This window comes from Conger conger, chromosome 1, assembly GCF_963514075.1.
Source record: "Conger conger chromosome 1, fConCon1.1, whole genome shotgun sequence".
Classification (NCBI taxonomy): Eukaryota; Metazoa; Chordata; class Actinopteri; order Anguilliformes; family Congridae; genus Conger; species Conger conger.
Genome location: NC_083760.1, coordinates 27,299,729 through 27,320,259, shown reverse-complemented (window position 1 = coordinate 27,320,259; position 20,531 = coordinate 27,299,729). Strand labels below are relative to the sequence as shown.

Genomic DNA, 20,531 nt, shown 5'->3' with positions numbered 1-20,531 from the left:
CTCTTCTGTTCTTTGTTTTTTTGGGGTTTTTTTCCATGAGGAATTTGTTAGCCCAACAACGTTTATTCATGACATATGCCACGGCTTCAGTATTTCTTGCTTTACCAAACTAAATTTCCATTTTTTAAAGCGCAGAACTGTTGTACTTCGAAGACAAGCTGTTGGAGGCTTTGGCCTGAGCATCAAAGTAAGTAAAATGTATATATATTTTTATATCTTTTTTTATTTTCATGCTTATTATCATCATGGGGCTTTGCGAAGTCTTAAAAGCAGGGTTTCTCCATGTGAAAAAAATATTTACTCACATAGAGCTTTAAACTCCAACTTTGTTCAGCTAGTTCACTCCACTGCTACCATCACATATTTGACCATATTATAGACAACTTGTTATTGCATTTCGCAATTCTACTTTGAAATAATGTTTCCTTTGCACTTTTCGGTGATTTAGGAACCAGATACACCTTTGGTGTTAGAAGGTAGTTGTTGATTTGAATGAAAGAAACTACCTCACTGAAGCAAAATAGTCAACTTATCACTGATGAGGAAATTCCCAGAGATGGTTCTGCATCATGTGAACCTCTGTCTCTTGATTTTATCTCATTTCTGTTTTTTTATCCTGCAGGGGGGAGCTGAACACAAAGTCCCAGTAGTTATTTCAAAGATTTTCAAAGAACAATCAGGTAAGGAGAAATTGGTATATGGCGAACTCCCTTGATGAAACAAGACAATCCAAACCATTTGAAATAGTGACCTGGACTGAGTCAACATTTGTTATTGATTTATGAATGCTGCTACTGTTTTGTTTTTTTCTTCCTTCAATTTTCTGAATTTGTCACGCTGTAATTATGAGGGGAAACAGTTTCACGTGCCTTTAATCATGGGTTCATTTGAAAGAAGAATGTTGATTGAATACATGCCATTGGAAAGGACAATTGTCCACTGAATCCACTGTGATAGGATCATATAGTTTGAGGGTGTTTTTGCATTGGTACCTTCAGTTTTGGGGAGTATTCTATCATTGGCAGAAATTTGTGCATAACTGAATGGAACTTTAGGTAGTATACCTGCCTTCATGGAGCTTCACTTACGTAGGCGTACGTTCAATCTCTGGTATAAAAACTGTGGAAACACAAATTCAATTTATGCAATTCAAATTCAAGTCGTGTAATTAAAATTCAGTTTCTGCCGGCACAAAGTTCTGCCCGTAGCATTCCAAATTACTGAATAAAACAAAAGAAAACTATTCAGTTTGGTTTCCTTTTTGAATGGTGACTCACATAATGAAATCTACATGCTATGGTTTTTGTTAATGGGCTTTTCACAACAACATTAAGGCTCATAAAGGAATGATCTTTTTATGCTTATTCATGCCAATAATAACCTTTAAGCACAATTTTCAGCTATTTAAACTGAAATGATGTTGAAATCTGCATTTAGAGGTTTACTCGGCTGATATTTGTTATTGAAATTGTTGCTGACATAAACAGAGAATCCATTTGGCTGTTCACACAAATGTTCATAGATTTGCTTGGATGAAGCAGATTGTGGAATGGAGTGAGACAGTGATACAGAGCGGGTGGGGAGAGAGAAAAAGATACATAAAGAGAGGAAGAAGGTGTGAGAGAAAGAGATGTTTCACTCATAGCTGTTTTACTGGCCTTAAGAATAGACTGAAGGGGAGAGAGAAATCAGGGTTTGGCAGATCTAGTTACAGTATGTGTAGTTGTGCTGTAGATTCAGTCAGAGAATATGCACTAATAACTCACTCAGCAGCCAAGCAAAGCAACTGATCTGCATTTGCCTGCAGTTACGTTCAATTATAATTCCGAAACTAAAAATAATAATCAATTTTAAATATTTCTGCGTATATGCTGTCCAAGAGACAAGTCTGTACAGCTTGCGTCTCACATTAAGGTGAAGACAGTTGGTGCTGCGGTAGTAATTCTCACGGAATCACACATTCTGCCACACATGACAGCAATAAAAACACTCGATAATTGTAAAGCAAAGGAAAAAAAGATTGATTTGGCTATGTGCTCCCATTTCAGTGCATCATAACATCTGGAGCATATTCATGTTTTGTAAATGGAAGTAGTCATATTTTGTACTGTGCTGCATATACTTTGCATGCAATGACTGCTTGAAGTCTATGACCCATCTTTATTGAGTATCTTCTCTGGAGGTGCTCTGCCAGTTCTGTACTGCAGCCATTTTGAGCCTCTGTAGTTCTGTTTGTGAAGTATTCTGTGAACAGTAGTCATTGACACGTCCACACCTGCCTCCTGAAGAGTGTTTCTGGTCTGCTGGACAGGTGTTTGGGGGGGTTTCCTCATTAAGGTGAGAATTCAACTGTAGAAATCTTCAGTGGCATGCTAGGCCCTTTGTGATTTCTCAGCTCACCGGTGCTTTCTTTCTTCTTAAAGTTGCAAATAGTTTATCTGGTAAGCCGAAGAGTTGGCCTACAGTATATATTAGACTGTTTTTTTCTTATATCTCAGCCTCACAATGGCTTCCATCACTTTCATTGGTACAACTCTGGTTCTCATGTTGACAAACACCAATAACAGACTCCAAAGGCAGTCAAAAGCCTAAAATCAACACTAGATACTGAAAGCTTTCTTATACCTGCACTAAAGATGCAATTGCACACACCTGACAAATCAAAAACACTTGTGAAGCCATTTGTCCTGAAGGTTATGGTGTCTTGAAATGGGGGGACAACATATAAAAAGTTCTGTCATTTGTACATTGTGAAACCAAAAAGTATGAAATAAAAGCTGAGAAGCTGAGCTACCCTTTAACCACACATGAATTGTTTGACTGCAAATCAAAAATCTTGCAGTGCAGAGCCAAATCAAGAAACAAACTATGTCTTAGTCCCAAACACTATGAACCATACTGTCTACTTACTGTTATTGTTTACATTTTCTTTCAATAGTACAGAGCAGTGTTACTAGTACTACAGCATTTCTCTCGTGCGTTAAGGGGTCTGTGTGATCTATCTCTTGATAGGTCACTCATAAAACAACAAGAGTGACCTATCTCCTGGTCTGGCTTTCTGCTGTATATCACACGGCACTTGAGCGGGGTTAGTGTTCTTGTTATCTGACTCGTTAAGCTGGCACTTCTTCTAAATGAGCCTATCAATACACGGTTCCTGTGATATACGCCTACAAACCCGGGTCTCAGATCAGATGGGTTTCAGATGTGAATTTAGTTTAAAGGCACGGCGCGCCGTTTGTTAGCGGTCTGGTCCATAAACACGTCAGAGCACCGAGCGGTTTTAGCGCCGCGAGGATCGAGCCCGGGGTTTGTTTTGTTCCTGGCTGCTCAGGGATGTAAATGCAGATTAGTCTGATGCTGGAACTGATTGCTGTTGCTAACCCATCGCTGAGCATGAAATCTGTAATTATTTCCTCAAGTTTCCATTAACCTTTGACTCCTCTTCTTGCTTTGTGGGCTGCGGCAGATCAAATGGAAATGCTATTTGTCGGAGACGCGATGCTACAGGTCAGTGGGGTTGATGCCACCTGTCTGCAGGTGAACTGTTTGTATGGGTGCCCAGCCAACCCCCTGAATTGCCAAGTCTTTTACCCTTTGATTACATGGCAATAATCTAATGGGGTAAATGGAGCACTTGAAAAAACTATTTACAGTATATATAAGACCAGCATTCCGCTTCACAAGAGTCTTGAGATATATTTTTATTTCAAATGGCTTTTGAAAAATGTAAGCTGCTGCCTAGGAGATAACTATTGCTGTACTCCTCATTTAGCATTACAGTACATACTGTATACACTCAGTGACTACTTTATTATATGTAGCCCATCCACTTCAAGGTTCAATGTGTTGTGTGTTCACAGATGATCTGTAACGTGCTGTTGTAACGTGTAGTTATTTGAGTTATTGTCATGTTCCTGTCAGCTTGAACCAGTCTGGCCATTATCCTCTGACCTCTCTTATTAACATGTTTTCACACCCAGAACTGCTGCTTACTGGATGAGTTGTTTTTCACACCATTCTCTGTAAATTCTACAGACTGTTGTGAGTGTGAAAATCCCAGGAGATCAGCACTTTCTGAGATACTCAAACCACCCCATCTAACAACAACAACCATCTGACTACTCCATGGTCAAAGTCTCTCTTCCCCTTTCTGATGTTTGGTCTGAGCAACAAGCAAACCTCTTGACCATCTCTCAGGGCGGCCAGTAGTGTAGTGGTTAAGGTAAATGACTGGGACACGCAAGGTCGGTGGTTCTAATCCTGGTGTAGCCACCATGAGATCCGCACAGCCGTTGGGCCCTTGAGCAAGGCCCTTAACCCTGCATTGCTCCAGGGGAGGATTGTCTCCTGCTTAGTCTAATAAACTGTATGTCACTGCCAAATGCCAATAATGTAATGTAATGTAATGAATGCTTTTATGCATTGAGTTGCAGCCACATGATTGGGAGATTAGATTGAGTGCATTAACAAGCTGCTGTACACGTGTACTTAATAAAGTGGTCACTGAGTGCATGTTTTACACAGTATTGGCGTTTAATGGTATTTTATCCTGCTGTGGGGCATGTATATTGTGGATTATTGTCTTTTTAAAAGCATGGAAAGGGCAACAAAATGAATTTTCCCTTAAATGCTATGTTCATTTGACTTTATGATGCCACTGTATTATCACAATATGGATATTAAGATAAGTGACCATTACATTTTAAAGAGCGTTTTGGTCATAAAATGTTATCGGGTGTTGTGTTTTTAGGTCAATGGCATTAATGTGGAAAATGCCACTCATGAGGAAGTGGTAAGTAACATAATTGCCTTCTAACAGCATGTGTTCACTGTGATGTCATTATTGTATAACAGCATGTCTTTTTCAATACAATTTTGTTCACTGTGATAACATCATTGATCATTGTGATGACATCATTGTATCACAAACTTTACAGTCACTATGACATCATCACCATATAATAACACATCTACCTATCTGTTCAGATGGCACAATGCAAGATGGTGCCTAACTGTTTTTTTATTCTTCTGCCGGTTTTGGGCAAATCATGTAAAAAGAAAAATGCATTTGGGGTTCGGTTCAGGAGTGCTGATACATTTCTGTATGGGTAGGGAAGGAATAGTCAAGCAATGTGAAAGAAAGCATACCACAGAGACATATTATAATGGACTGTGACCTTTTTTTTAAGAAACCATCTGAAATTGCCCCTTGGTGTATGTGCTTGAAAAAGAGAGGAGAAGAATATGTGCAGATTCTCTGCTCTGACTGTTTTGTGAGTCTGTGCTTTTTAAGCAGTATATGGGTGATGTTTTCACAACCAATGAAAGCTTACCGATTTTGCTTCATGCTGTGCAGCCCTGAGTGGGAAAATATTCAACGTGATGTTAGCAAGAGAACCACAGCTCAACTGTTGAGTGTGTGGATTTCATTAAATACCAAAGGCCAGATTTAGTAAGCATTTTCATCCACATCGTGAAAGCAGGCAGCTAATTTTGGATCAGGCATGAGAACATTGACATGGCTGTAGCAATTCTCGCTCGGAAGATATAGCATCACCGTGAGTGACTAATATTTGAAAGGAAGGGAAGATTTTCGACACACTTAGAGATATCTTTTCAAAAATATATATCAAAAAGCGCCCAAGATTAATGTGGAGCCGCTCTCCACTGGCGCAAATTTTCTTTTCAGAGAGAAATAGTTTTGAAGTGAATAGGCTTTCTCGCCATTTCTGCAAGTTTGAGTTGTCATCTACATAATTGCTTTTATTAAATCTGCTAACTCAACAACTCGTGTGGAGGCATTTCTTCTCCCCCAAAAAATCTTATGGTAATTTGCATCTGTCTTATTAAATTTCCCCCAACCCAGCTCGGTTGAGTAAATAAGGTTGGGCCGTGGGTGTTTTTAGGCTTCGCGTGATGCTCTGTGTGAAATCTAAATATGTGCTCTGCCTGTCTTGACATGCTGAATTCCTTAGAATTTCCCACCTCTCTGTCTATCTCTCTCTCTCTCTCTCTCTCTCTCTCTCTCTCTTTTTTTCTCTCCACCTGTAACAGGTGCAACTTCTGCGTAGTGCTGGAGATGAAGTCACCATTACTGTTCAATTCCTCCGGGAGGCGCCGTCCTTCCTAAAACTCCCCCTGGGTAAGAGATTAGGGCAGCTAGTGAAAGTCTGTTGATAATGGCAAATTCTTAACCCTTGTGTTGTTCGAAGGGTCAAAAATGACCTGCCAGTAGGTTTAACTGCAGAGAAAACCCCCTAAATTATCTTTTTTTACTTGATGCCTAAGTAATCAGGACAGGTTGTTTCTTCATGCAAAATAGATTTGAAAAATAGGGGCTTAGTGAAAGCATTTTTGAGCCTTAAGACCATGGGAGTATACAGAATGTTAAGACTGCACAAGGGTTAATGGTACACTTATTGAAGTCAAGCGTCGGCATCAGAGATGCAAGCCACAGAATGCCACAGAAATGCTAATAGGTGAATGCACTCCTTCTTAAAATGAATACACCCCAACAGTCCACTATCTGTATCTCGCTGTGGGTCAGTGGTCCTCACTCCTGGTCGTGGAGATCCGCAGGGTGTGCTGGCTTTTGTTGTTACTCTGCCCTTCATCAACCAATTAAAGCAGTTAATTACACAGTTAAGTCACCTCATGTGGTTTCTTGGGTCTGAATTAGTTGCTGATATTAACACGAATTCAAAAACCAGTACCTCCTGTGGCTCTCCAGGAGTGTTGACCACTGCTATAGATTGTGAGTAGCTTAGCTTTGTGTCTGGCGGTAGATCATGACTGTAGCCTGATTGTAATTTCTTGCTATTTGTTGCTGAAGATTGTGACTCTTACCTAGCAGTGGCTTGAGACTAGTCTGCCTGTAGTTTGTTGCTGTAGGTTGCTTATATTTTGTGGTTATTGCTTGCCTGTTATATTACACCTATTTATTCAAAAGTTTATTTTTCCTCGCATTCCTTTTTTCAGTTGAATTTGAGTATGAATTGAGTGCAATTTATTTTCTGAACTACATTTATATATTTTTTTATATCATTTATATAATAATTTAAATATATAATTATATAATATTTATTTCTGCTTGTCAGTTCTCGCCCTTAAAAGTGATAGAAAGATATTTTAATGATTTTTCTTCAAAGCCATTTTAGTGCTGTCTGATCATCTGATAATAGAACAGAACATGATCTTTTTTTCTACATGCACACACACACACACACTCACACACACAAGCACTGAGCTTTGAACAAAAACATTCTCCCATCTTCAAACAGCCTTGTGAATCAATATCAAAGTTTTACAGCCTTGTTGAAATATGTCATGCCATATTCTTCCAAATGTCGCACATATGTTGAAACCATTAGAAATCCACATCTTTTGTGAATAGTAAATTGGCTCTGGAGACTAGCAGATGGGACTGGCCTATGACATCTTGGTCTGAAGGAACTATTGACACTTATTGTGGTATGTGTTTACTTTATCTGTTGATGCTGAACATTTTAACCCATGTTCATCTATTGTGTTAGGGTCAAATCTGACCCGTTTTCAAGTTAAGGGTTGTAATGAATACCATCAAGTTTTTTTGTATTGGAATAAGGCTTCACGATATCCTGAAAAACAGCTATACAAACACAACAAAACTAATGGTCACCATTTTATTCAATTCTGAAGGTTACATCTGTGGTTTTACGGGTCAGATATGACCCGGCAGATAATATTGGCTGTTGATAGTATGGCATGCAGCATTGAAAAGTTGTGGGTAGTGGTGTGGATCAAATTCGGCTCAAACAAGATTAATCTCGTTTTCAGTTTGCTTCTGTCAGCCTTCTCCTTAGTTTTACGGGTTTAATTTGGGGGAACTTAAAAGAGGTTTGGTGGAAATTGTGCCATTCGTAATTATGCTAAATATAATAGCTGGGCCCGGATTATGGCATAATACCAGAGGAAGATTAAGACTCCATGGTGTACAGTACATACTAATAACTGGACATTTTAAACACTGTGGTAATAAGCAGTACAGGCTGTGGGTGGCCCTGGCTCCTGAACCAGATAAACTAGAATGCAATGAGACCTGAACAGCATGTGTTGTTATAAACTACTATCACAATTATATTACTAATTTGTATTAAGTCATTAGAAAAGATGAAAGTTCAGTTAAAAAGTTACCGCTATCGTGCGTAACAGTCTCCTGGATATAGCACTGCCAGTCCAAATCATGTCAAATCATCCAAAAATGCAATCACAGGACATGTCTGTTTTATTGAAATAAAATGGTTGGCATAGTTTTTTGTAATTGGACATCTGTTATTTGTAAATATCCTGAAAGATTCTGTGCTCTGACAATACCTGAACCACATCCTACCAGCATCATCATCATTCACAAATATGTGTTCTCCCAGAAATCAGTTTCATTGAGTAGGGCTAACTAGTTATTTTACTTTGATTTGACCTGGTCCAGTTAATATGGTACTACACTGTGAATGTGGAGAGATTCAGGTAGGCCTGGCTTAGTGTGGTTTTAACAAAATTATAAAATTCCTGGTGGATATTAAAGCTTGGTGGTCAGTAGGTTGCTTGTATTGAGTATTTCTGCTCACTTGCACGGTGGTAACAAGGGGTGACTCAATAATATGACAATTCTGATCAAATGAAAAAGTAATTGACAAAAGTAAATGAAAATTTATTTCATGTTACATGCTCACTTGTTGCTTGCAATTACCACTTACATGCACATCATCATTTCCATTCAGAAATAAATACTTGTACTTCTACCTGAAGCAAGGAAAATTGGTTTCATTTTCCAGCCAGAAAATCATTTTGATTAGTCAGCTCAAATGGCATTGATGAGAGGTTCTCATTGCATCATTCTGAGTGGTGGAAAATATGCATAGTATGTTTGTGTGTGTGTGTGTGTGTGTGTGTGTGTGTACCTGCCTGCACGTGTGTGTGTCTGCACAATTGTGCTGTAGGTCCAGTTGAATTACTATGGCTTGGTTTTGTTGTTATGGTTCAGTCATGCTGATAACTTGTATTCAGTGCCTAGCCTATTCAGTGCCCTTTAGAAAAGATCTAATGGAACCCCACTCTCCACCCACCACATACACTCTCAGATGCACACAGAAAATGAACACAGCTTTGTGATTGTGCTCTTTTCTTTATTGCTCCAGAACTTCAAGATTCAAGCCATTAAAGTGTCTGACATGCAATTACAAAAAACCTAGCAATATATGGAAACATGAATTAGAAATAGTCACAAACATATCAAAGTAAAAATAAATACAAGTATAAATAACTATTAATTCTGGTGAGGTCTCAAAAATGAATGGAAGTGAATGAGAGTTAATATCCACAATATTATTACCAGTGGTAGACCAATTAAATTAATTAATGTTATACCATTATGTTATGAAATATCACTTCAGAAGTTACAACAACAGAGCCTTTCTTAGTGTCTTAGTGGGACATCCCCCCCCCCCCCCCCCCCCCGGAATTAATCATAGACCGTATAAAAGAAATTAGATTCTGCCCATCCAGCTTTCACCAAGATACCTAGTAAACCGTTTATGTGCACCTCAAAATCATGCTGTAACTTTTATCTATAAATTAATGATATATCTTTGGAATATCTTTGTCTTTCGTATGTGTAGCACGGTTAGCTTGGCTAGTTCGCTAGGAAGGCGAAGGCTCGTAGGTAATACGTTCGTCCAATGAACATTTGGGCAAGTGAGAGGCCTGGGTTCAAATCCCACCTCGGACTGTCTCTCTCATTACATATGCGTCTCCTCTTGCTCTTTTCTTGTCTTCCTAAATTGGGCACCAGATGGCTTTGACCTCTTCATGTCAATGCATAATTAGTTAGCCTTCTAATCTCCCATTCAATCCATGGTCTGGGCCCTTGTTTGTGGCCAGACCTACGGTGGCCCGCAAGGATGATTGTGCTTCAAAAGTGAATGTAGAAACATTTAAGGGAAATGCGCTCCAAATAAAGATACAATGCATTTCTGAACACATACAAAAAGCTAAAGTGAAAGCAAAAACAGAAACACTGCAAGAGAAGGACCATACTGCAATATGCCAAAAGAAATGTAAAAGGGAAGAATCCTGCAAGTTCAGAAATGATGCAATTTGAAAACACACAGAAAAACAAAAACAAACGCAACACGAAAGAATGTGGTACACATGCTCACCGAATGAGGAGCGAAAACCGTACATGCTGTTCCACCTTTAGCAATTTGCCACCTTAGGCAATTACCTACATTATGACTTGGACCACTACTGTTTGTGCAGATGGTTTTTTTGGTAAGGTTTCACTACAATGACCAAATTTGCTTTTGTTGGAGCAGTTTCAAATTGGGGTTCAATTTGTCTGGTGCAATTTCATTGTTGGGTCTGTTGGCCTGGTTTAATTATACTTGTCAGTTTTGGTTGTGTCCAGAATTAATTGCGCTGGATCTAGGCTTGGTTCTGTTGTTCAGTTTTAATCGTAAAGTTCCTTTTTTTCTCGTTTGCTTCTGTCAGCTTCTGCAGGGCTTCACCCACAGAACTGTGATCTCATAGTGAATCATAACCTACCAGCAAGGAGCAGACCCACTGCAGCCAGCAGGAGAGCCTGCAACCTGTGTTTTTCTGTGATATAAACACCATGATACACCCAGCAGTACCATATCGAATCTCTGGGTGCCTCCACACAATTGATTGCTTCAGTCAATTTAACAATTGCCCTCTTAAAGCTGATATTGTAACCGTGGCTGTAATCTCACCTGCTCTCGAGTGGTATTGATCTATAGCTGTGGAACTACAGGGGGTCGGTTAGCAGGAATGTGATAGAAAGCCTGTAAGAGTCAGTGATTTTTAAATCCCAGTAAAAATTTAGGAAGAGGAAAATTACTTAGTACTTAGCCCCTCCAGCGCTAACCCTTATTGATTAATATAGATATCACTTCATACAATCAAAAGGTATATAAAAATGGAACAACTTATCTGATACTCAATTTATACAGTAACAGAATGATACTGTAGTAGACTATATCCAGGTCACCCTTTCAGTAAATATTAGGTATGAGTTTTTATTTAGATTCAGCTAACATTTCAAACTTCTGCAGTAAAGCAGTAAAATCTTCAGTGTTATTTTCATTTCAATTTGGTGGTGTGCTCCATTGTTAAGGATCTTTGACATTAAAGCTGTTTCACATTAAGACTTGTGCCACTCTGCAGATACCATTTGTTGAGCCCCAGGTTGTTGTGATACCATCTTGACAAATTCATTAGGTGTTTGTGGAGCGGGATTGTGCAGCCTTGTACAGTATAAACAGGTTTTGGAAAGAATAATGAATAAAGCTCTCAGTTAAACAAATTCTAAAATAGTTCTGTGGATCCTTGGAAATTTTCACAAGGCAATTGTTACTGACGAAAAAACACAAGCGTATAAAAGATAATTTTGTTCTGAATATTGGTAAAAATAGATTTTTCTGTTACATTTTTAATGTGCAGACATTTTTCTGGTGTAAACAGGGATGAAATATTTGATAATAATATAATAAAAAGTTGATAATAAATATTTATTCTGGCTGTAATTCAAAACAGTATGTACAATTGCAAAAAAAGGAAAGTGTACATTAATAATTGAGCTGCTTAGAGAGGCATACAGGGTCTGAACAGCACAGTACACATTGTCTTGAAAGTTATTCAGATCTTGACATATTTATGGAATCTCAGTTGAAAATCTAAAATTCCATTTACAAATTTAAAATAATTTACGTAATGCTTCTTTAATCTTGGCTGTACATTTTATATAGCTGATTTGCTTCTTCTTCCTTTACTCCTTAGGGTCTCCTGGACGTTCAAGTGATCAGAGCAGTGGAGCTTCTTCACCCCTTTTTGACAGTGGGTTACACCTCAATGGAAACTCAAACCACTATGTAAGCATGTTAACATTTATTTATTTATTTGTTTGTTTGTTTGTTTGTTTGTTTGTTTGGTTGTTTGTTTGCAAGGCTGCTCCTACAGTATGTAGTGCAGAATAATACACATGCACATTAACTAGTTGAAATTGTACTTCCCTCTAGGGTCTTTCAGCGCACTTATCCCTGGTTATGGGTATGCACTTTGTTGTACGTCGCTCGGGATAAGAGCGTCTGCCAAATGCCATTAATGTAATGTAATGTAACTGCATTTGTGGAGACATTCTTATGTTTTTAGTGGGGACATTGATCTAAATTCGTGGATGTCTCTTGAATTAAATTACAACTACTAATCTTTAAATTACAACTACAAATATTAGGCATGACACTGACAATGGGTGATTGCATGACAATGGCAACTCTAAACATCAATACCGAGATATAAAAAAATAGGCTACTCGCTGAACACCATATATTGTAACTATTGGGCACGACCGGAGGAATGGCACGGAACAACATAGGCTACCTATGGACAAAGTTGCCCGCTAATATGCAACTTTGTGCTTTTTCAACAAAAAATTAAGTCGCGGTTTTCGGCTGGTTGCTTGTTTGCATGGAAATATAACATTTATGGCTAGTTCACTATTGTTCAAGGACACTAGCTTGCGTTTTAATTTTGCAATTGATTAGATATTCAACTTAAAACTGCAAACGCAAAATCCTATCCAGTTGTTTGGGCTTGAAAGCTGGCAATACCATTATATTCTCGCTCTAACAATTTGATGGGTTCAAGAAAGAGTTTATTTGGCTTTACAAAATAAAGAGGAAACATGTCCTTAGTAATTATACAAGTGACATGCTGTGCAATATGCTTCTTTCTGGTTGAATCACACTCACATTTAACTTACGTTTAGAAGATCGCTATCTTTTTCCTTCTTATTTTTATGCAGCATATTTACACTGAAGTTTTTACACTGAAGTTTCAAGATGTTGCTTGCCTTAGCCTACTCCACTGCATTTTTGAGTTTGTGGTGTCACAATCATGTTAATTTGGCTACTCTATGGAACTTCTATGACCCTACTGCTGTAGGCTACCCACAACTCCAATCAGAATATAGAACAGTCTAAAAAAGGTTTTTATAAATGGTAAAACATTTAATTATAATTAAACCGGCATGCAGGGTTGAAAGGGGGCCAAGCGGTCCAGCTGGGTAGGATCACCATGACAACAATTTCTTTCCACATCCTCAGGAATGAGTCTTGAGTCCATATACCAAATTTAGTGTCAACACATCAAAGTGTTGCTGAGATATGCCCTCACTTCCGGTTTGCCAGCTTCACTGCCGATTTCGATTGGCTGTACTAAACAAATAATTTTGAGAAGAAATAACTTTTGTGAGGCTTGGTAAGAAGATCATCTGTGCCAAATTTGGTGAGGAATGGACTTCGTGGCCTGTGAAAAGTTTTGAAACCTTCCCATAAAATACAATATGGTGACTGCATCATTTAGGTTGATATGAAAAGTTGCCATGTCTTGGCTTTGGGAGCTTTCATGGCATCACCAGACACTATAATTTTTTTAAGCAAACACATCACCAGTTATTAGCCAAAATGCATTTTTGCTTATTGCAGCACCCCCCAGTGGTCAAATGGCAGAAATATTTTGCTTCCTCAAAATGGGGTCCCAAGTCCATGTACCATGTTTTGATACATCAAAGCGTTCTGAACTCACTTTCGATTAGGTCACTTCACCGGCATTTTTGATTGACTGATTGATTTATGAATAAACGCTATTGTCTCTGCCTTGACATCACCCAAGATACAACCACACAGAAGTTTAACTTTTTTAAGGGAAACACATCAACCGTTATTGGGCAAAACGCATTTTTACTTATTGTGGCGCCCCCAGTGGTCAAATGGCTCATGTTTGTACGTCTTCAGGAAGGGATGCTGAGTCCAAGTTTGGTGTTGATTCTCCAGACTTAAATCCCATGAACAACCTGTGCTCTCAACTGAAGCAGGGGTTATCCCAAGGATAGCAATGATTCTGAGAAGTTTTGCATGGAGGAATGGTAAAAGAAATTCCCTCAGAATGTATTCTCTTAACCTTATCACAAATTATAGGATCTAATGGCAGTCATCATTACCAGGGGTGTTAGCACAAATTATTAAACCAGATGTGCCAATAATTGTGGAACCTGGGTGAGTTGTCATACTGTTCATTTTACCAAGAATGAACAAAACAGGAGGCACTACCTCAAAAACTGAATAACCATTTTGTGTACCTTCATGCTCTAAGGTCAACTTCCTGTTTACAAGTCATCAAAGTTACACAAATCTGAGCTGAGGACATTTTTATTATCTTTCACCTTCAGAATAAAAAAAAAATGGCACGTCAGATTTTATGTAGCCTAATAAAACTTTTTTAGGTATGAATGTTCATATTTATATTTTTTTATTGAATAGAGGATTGTCTCGTGATACTTTAGCTGCAGTTCTATGCTGACCTAAAGATAAAGCCAACATTACATTATTGGCATTTGGCAGACGCTCTTATCCAGAGCGACGTAGTTGATTAGACGAAGCAGGAGACAATCCTCCCCTGGAGCAATGCAGGGTTAAGGGCCCAACAGCTGTACGGATATTATTGTGGCTACACTGGGATTCGAACCACCAACCTTGCCTGTCCCAGTCATTTCCCTTAACCACTACGCTACAGGCCGCCATCAGCAACATCAGCAACGCTTTGGGGCAAGTTGCCTCAATGACTTTGGGGCAACTTGTTACATGTGACAATTTTACCCCAATATAAATTGACATATAGAACTTGCTGAAAAATCATTTTGATACTGTGTAATCAGCAACCAGGTTTCTTATAGCGTTAATGGACCATTATACGTTTATACATATAGTTTAGAACAGCGTTTCCAAACCAGTGTGCTCTCAGGCAAGCTCAGCTGTGCCGTGTGAAAAATAATTTTTATCCTAAGTTAAGAGTAAAAATTTTGTTTTAAACAAATCCCAGTGTTTCCGATTAATTAAATTGTGGGCCCAACTAAATTGTGGCAGCCCGCCAGTTTAATTTCTCCCGCCACTGTTTCACAATGAAGCCAAAATACTTGTTTACTCTCATAATAAACATAAAAGTGAAGTTCTTTGCACGGTCCCTTGCTGTACGTGCGCACGAGATGAGAGCAGGCTTTCGACACTGAATCTTTTGAATGCTCGAGTGCTCGAGTGCAACTTCCACAAGCCGTCGGTACATAAGTTAGTTTGAGGAGACGTTAATTATCTATTGTCTGGCTACATCATCTTGAATGTGGTTACAATGGTTTAAACATTATTTCCAGCATCAAGTTAGTAAAGCTGTCTGTATCCCGAATGTGAAGCCTACCAAGAGTATCCAGGGGCATGCTCAATTGGAAAATGTTTTTGCTACGTTTTGCTATGGTTGAACGATATGTTTCCTCCCAAAGGTGTGCGATATTTTGCAACCGTTTTCCGATATGTTTGCTCCCGTTTGGTGGGTATGTCGGAATCGGGGTGACGTAGGCCTATGCTTTGAAGCCCGGAGAACGACTTCTCAGATGGCATAGGAGCAAACTGCCCACAGTTTGCAACACGATGTTCAACGCGCCACCGTTTCTGTTTAAATAAAAGCTCTGCTACATTTTTGTCAGAGCTGAACGTAGTCCTGCTTTTCATTAAAACCTATCATTACACCAGCTGATTTCACTAATTAACACACCTTCAACCAGAGAGGAGGGAACCATACAGCACACACGTCGCTGAGTCCGCCCACGGCTTCAGCATGATGTTCAATCTTCAATTGCATAAATATTTATTTATTATTCAAACCATTTTCCTTGGTGGTTTGTTACAATCAAGTGAAATGATCTGAATAAAAATCTGTCTGCAAATGAAGAGTATGTCAGCTGAAGTTATTTTTGCCTATGCTTATTTCACATAGTACGCTAGAGAAAAATCTGTTAATTTCCAAAAATAAACCTGATCATCAGTAATTACAAGTACTTTTCATTTAAAGTAGGGGACACTCATGACTGTTTTAATGTTGTTTATATGCTTAAAAGTTAAAAAATTTTATTTCCCTGTGTTATCCACTGAGTGAGAGATCATTGTCATTGACAATGAGATCTAGTTTCAGGTGCCATATTTATTATGACAGTAAAAATAAAGTTTCAAATGCCGTATGACAAGGTGCCAGATGAATCTGGTAATATTATCTTTGGTTTGATGAAATTACATTTGCTGCAGCTCAGTGGTTTTTACTGAATCTAAGCCAAATCTATTTTTGTCAAATTCAAAATAATTTGTCTTCCTTGACAATTAAGAGGGAAATTTATTATTCCTCTATCTGATTAGTGTACAGTAAGCACCAAATAAAATATTTAGGATTTTATATTTTCCTTGACGGTTTTGACCTTTTGTATTATGTGAAAATAATCACAAAATAACTGTCTAGCAAGCAGTCTCACCCCCCAGAGAAGCCAAACTGGGTTTCAAGGCAGTATTCTAAGCTGTAGGGAAATATTCCAGTGCACATCTTGCTGAAATGTGTGAAAGTATGGGCCTATATTTTTATGAACAGTATTGTATCATTGTATTCTATTCATTATTAACAGGCCCCAGATTGTTCTAGTAAACTGTATGCATGTGCTAATTTACATAATTGATTTTTGTACATACTCCCACTAAATTCCCAATTCTTGCAAGCATATTTGAACAAATAATTACTGTATGTTATTTTGTGGGAGAGCATACTTCAAAGATGTGTTTTGACAAAACCTGTTCAAAGTGATTAGGGCACTCTTGAGAGTTTAAATCCTAAATATAACATTGTTTACAATATGCATTGTTAAGCGCGATAGTCATAACATGACAAAACCACAAAACACAGAATTTCTCTGTACCATTGTTTATACCATTTCCAATGGTTATAACTACAGTATCATATTACTGATTACAAGGCATACTGCCAGCACTGAAGGAATTGGGTGGCATTTCTTTAAAAATGAAGTAATTTTATTAAATTACTGTATTCCTGGACCATGTTAGGCTAGGACTATGGCCTGGTTCTGACATATGTAAACTTTATAGCCCCTATACTAGCCTTTATAGTAACATAAATAGTCTGCAAAATAGCAATACAACTACATAAAATGACTTGAGCATAAGGTTTTTTTTTTAAGTTAACAATGATCTTGAGTAAAGCGAGGCCAATTTTTGGAAGGCTTAATACTGTGACAATAATCCTGTATTATTGATGGACCCCATGAATGTTTAGTTGTGTTTTTATTGCCAGTAGTATTTTATTTTATTTTTATTTTATAGAGGCTGAACTCCCCAAATGTTTTAATAATAGTCTCTGCTCCTGTGTAAAAGCCCATGGGGACCTACAGAGACAATTTTGCTGGAAATAATTAATGTACAAGTCAAGATTGTGACGATATAAAGATTTTATTCACACCCTTATATGACTGGAGACTACCCCTTCAGGGAAACAGAGCTGCACTTTTAGACGTTCAGATGTATCGATTGGAACTGTTCCCCATTTCTGGAAGTTTCTTCCTCGGAGTAGCCCTGTATTTGCAGAGACAGAGCGGTGTGGAATGATTACAGATAGCCACCTTGCTCCAGTATTGATGCTCCATACTTTCTCATCAAACACTTTTCAGCTCTTCACTCGAGGTCCCACTCACCTGTGGTTCTTTGATGTTCTTTTTTTTTTGCTGACCTACTTACATTTAAGTTTTCTGCAAATACACGGTCTTTGTAGTTTTTAACCAACATCCCAAGCTAGCTTTTATGCCCATGAGGAAAATACATGTAATGTGCAGTGAAATTATCGAGCATGTTATTATCCACCAGCTCAATAACTGCAGACCGACATGAAAATATACACGACGGTGATTGAAACTGATCGCGCTTGAATATTTCTGGGTTCATAATAATCACGTTCAGAAAGAAAGTGCATTACAATGATAAAACTTTATTTTCTGCATTGCAATCTGCAAAGCTCACAAAAGGCTTTCCTGTTTGCGGCCTAAAATCGATGAACATTGCGGTTAGCTGGCCGTTAAGTTTAATTGAGTTTTGAAGACGGTTTTAAAGTCTCTGGCTTTCTTAACTGGAGTGACATTGCTCGTGTCGCATTGCCGGCGCACTCTCAGAGGTGTAGTAACGGCAAAACAAGCGGGGAAATTTTCATCAAGAGCAGATCCCTGACTAGGAGGCTATCAAGATCCTGAGAGTTGGTGATCTGATTAAGAAATGCACAATGGGCCCAGGGGACCCTTCCGTGGTGCAGAGGGTATTTATTTATTTATTTGTTTATTTATTTCAGTGATTCTTATTCCCGCGTCTTGAGGGTGAATTAGAATTCACGGAGCCTGCGTATCCTTCCCTTGACATTCAGATGATTGACAGTATTTTCATTTTGAGACCGCGGGCAGATCTCTATTGATCTACGTAAATGTCTCCAAACAATCACAGTCGCAACGTCTTCGGTTCCGAAGGGCCGCCCGGTTGAGGTAGGGGATGAAGCCGAGAAGGGTGACGTTGTCGGCCTCTCGCCCTGTTTTGGTGCAAGGACGTAAAAAAAACAAGAACTGTCACTTGTCACTCTAACGAGTCTTGGCGTATGGACGATATTTTATTCCCTGTCATCTCTGCCTGTACCCAGGCCGAGCTGGGCTTGAAAGTCAGATCAAGTTTAATTATCCAGCACGGATAAGCATCAGCATGGCAAAGCAAGATCTCTTGCTCCTTTGGGTCCTGATTGGATGAGGTGCTTGCCTTCTTGCGATTGGGTGGCGGAAAGTCTTATCCGGCTCGGCAATGTTCAAAAACACTCCAATGAGACTATTTCTTTTTATTTTAATGGATTTGGTCCATATTATTATTCCAATATTCCAATGAGAATTATTGTAATTAATATTATTGGTAATGTTAATGATATATTTGAATACACTTTGTTTTGGGGAAAAAAAAACATATCTTAGCATGTTAATGCAAAGGAAAATAAAGCAGGGGTAGTCAGCAATTTAGTAAATACTCAGGCTACAACTAGACTGTGTTTGAACTCTTGCAAAGCTGATGTAATCCTGCCAGGTGTCTCGGTAAATCTTAGAAAATAACAAAATCCTGACCCAAAAAACAAAACAAAACAAAAAGCCGAACAAAACCGAATACATCGACTATATTATTGCGTCTGGAACGCACACAAGAAATTCATAAGAAATTTAAAATGGCTTAGATTAAAAACCTGCTGGTGAATAATATATATGCAAAGGGGATGAGAAGTGGTTCATTAGGAAAATGAATTTATGGCTCAGTGAATAAGAGGTGTGAGGGGAGGGGGGGATGGAATAGAGGAGGCTGGAGGAGAAGCATAGTCCTAATGCGGATATCATGAGAAGCTGTGCAGTCTTAATGCAGTGCAGAAAGTGTCTGCACAGTCCTAATGCAGATGTCTCTGTGCCGTCTGTATGCAGATGTAATTAGAGGCTGTGCTGTCTCAATTCAGAGGTGATTAGAGACTGCGCTGACCTAAAGCAGATGTGGGTGCACAGTAATGCAGGTGCCATTAGAGCCTGAATGACATTCCTACCCATGCAAGAGGGTATACACTAAAATTTTACAGGAGCCAACAATATAGCATTAAGCTAGAAGAGGGTTCCTTCTCACACACACACACGCGCACACACACACACATCAGTGCCTCCTCACAAGCAACAGGAAACGCACATTTCTTTTTTTGGAGAAGGAGGTGTGGGGCGATTCTGTTCTTCTCGACCTGCGGTGAGGACGAGCGTCTAACACCCCCCTCTCATTTATTCCGCCCAGGCTCCCTGCTCCCCCTCGTCGCCCCTGTCGCCCTCCGCTAATGAGGCTCGCTACGAGAAACGCTGGCTGGACGCCCTGCCGCTGCCCCTGCTCCTGGCCCGTGTCTCCCGCTACAGACCAGGAAGCCATAAATTAAGGTGGGTAACGCGCGCTAGGCCGCGGCTGTTGATGCGGTCAGCCGGCCGGGCGGCCATTTTGTGACCGAGGTTCCGGTGAGCAGGCTCTCTTCAGGTGGAGAGCACATTAAAGGCCAATATCTATGCATGGACATGCTCTGCCTTTAAAAGGTTACCCACTCAGAGTCTGCCCAGGATAGGAACTGATATTAATGAATTCTAAAACTAAAGTGGACTGGAATAGATACAATGTGACGGACTGGGGAATGATATTTTTAAAGGGAAAATACAGACTGACCTTTATTTTATTTATTTTTATTAGTAGTAGCAGTAATAGCAATATTGGTACTAGTACTAGTAGTAGTAGCAGTTGTAGTTGTAAAAAGAACTGTTGTTTATTACTACTAGTAGTAGTAATAGTAATACTGGTACTAGTACTACTACTACTACTACTAGTAGTAGTAGTAGTAGAAGTCGTAGTAAAAATAACTAAAAATAACTGTTGTTGTCATCATCATTCTGCACTCTGACTTCCACAGTTCACAATAAAATGTTCAATATTCATTTACCTGCTGGTTGAAGGTACAGAATATGTGGAGGTCAGAATGTATTTCCAAAGAGATGATCAAATAGTGAACAA

At 38.9% G+C, this 20,531-nt stretch overlaps 1 protein-coding gene across 1 annotated transcript in view; it reads left to right on the top strand.

The window, feature by feature from the left end:
- The window catches only part of sntg2 (syntrophin, gamma 2), a 77,092-nt gene that overhangs the window by 22,823 nt on the left and 33,738 nt on the right, over positions 1-20,531 (top strand). Inside the window, exons 3-9 of the mRNA XM_061244375.1 lie at positions 131-187; positions 623-680; positions 3,470-3,510; positions 4,754-4,795; positions 6,058-6,145; positions 11,836-11,927; positions 19,776-19,912. Of these exons, the coding sequence (XP_061100359.1) occupies positions 131-187; positions 623-680; positions 3,470-3,510; positions 4,754-4,795; positions 6,058-6,145; positions 11,836-11,927; positions 19,776-19,912 (515 nt within the window). The remainder of the gene's footprint in view (positions 1-130; positions 188-622; positions 681-3,469; positions 3,511-4,753; positions 4,796-6,057; positions 6,146-11,835; positions 11,928-19,775; positions 19,913-20,531) is intronic.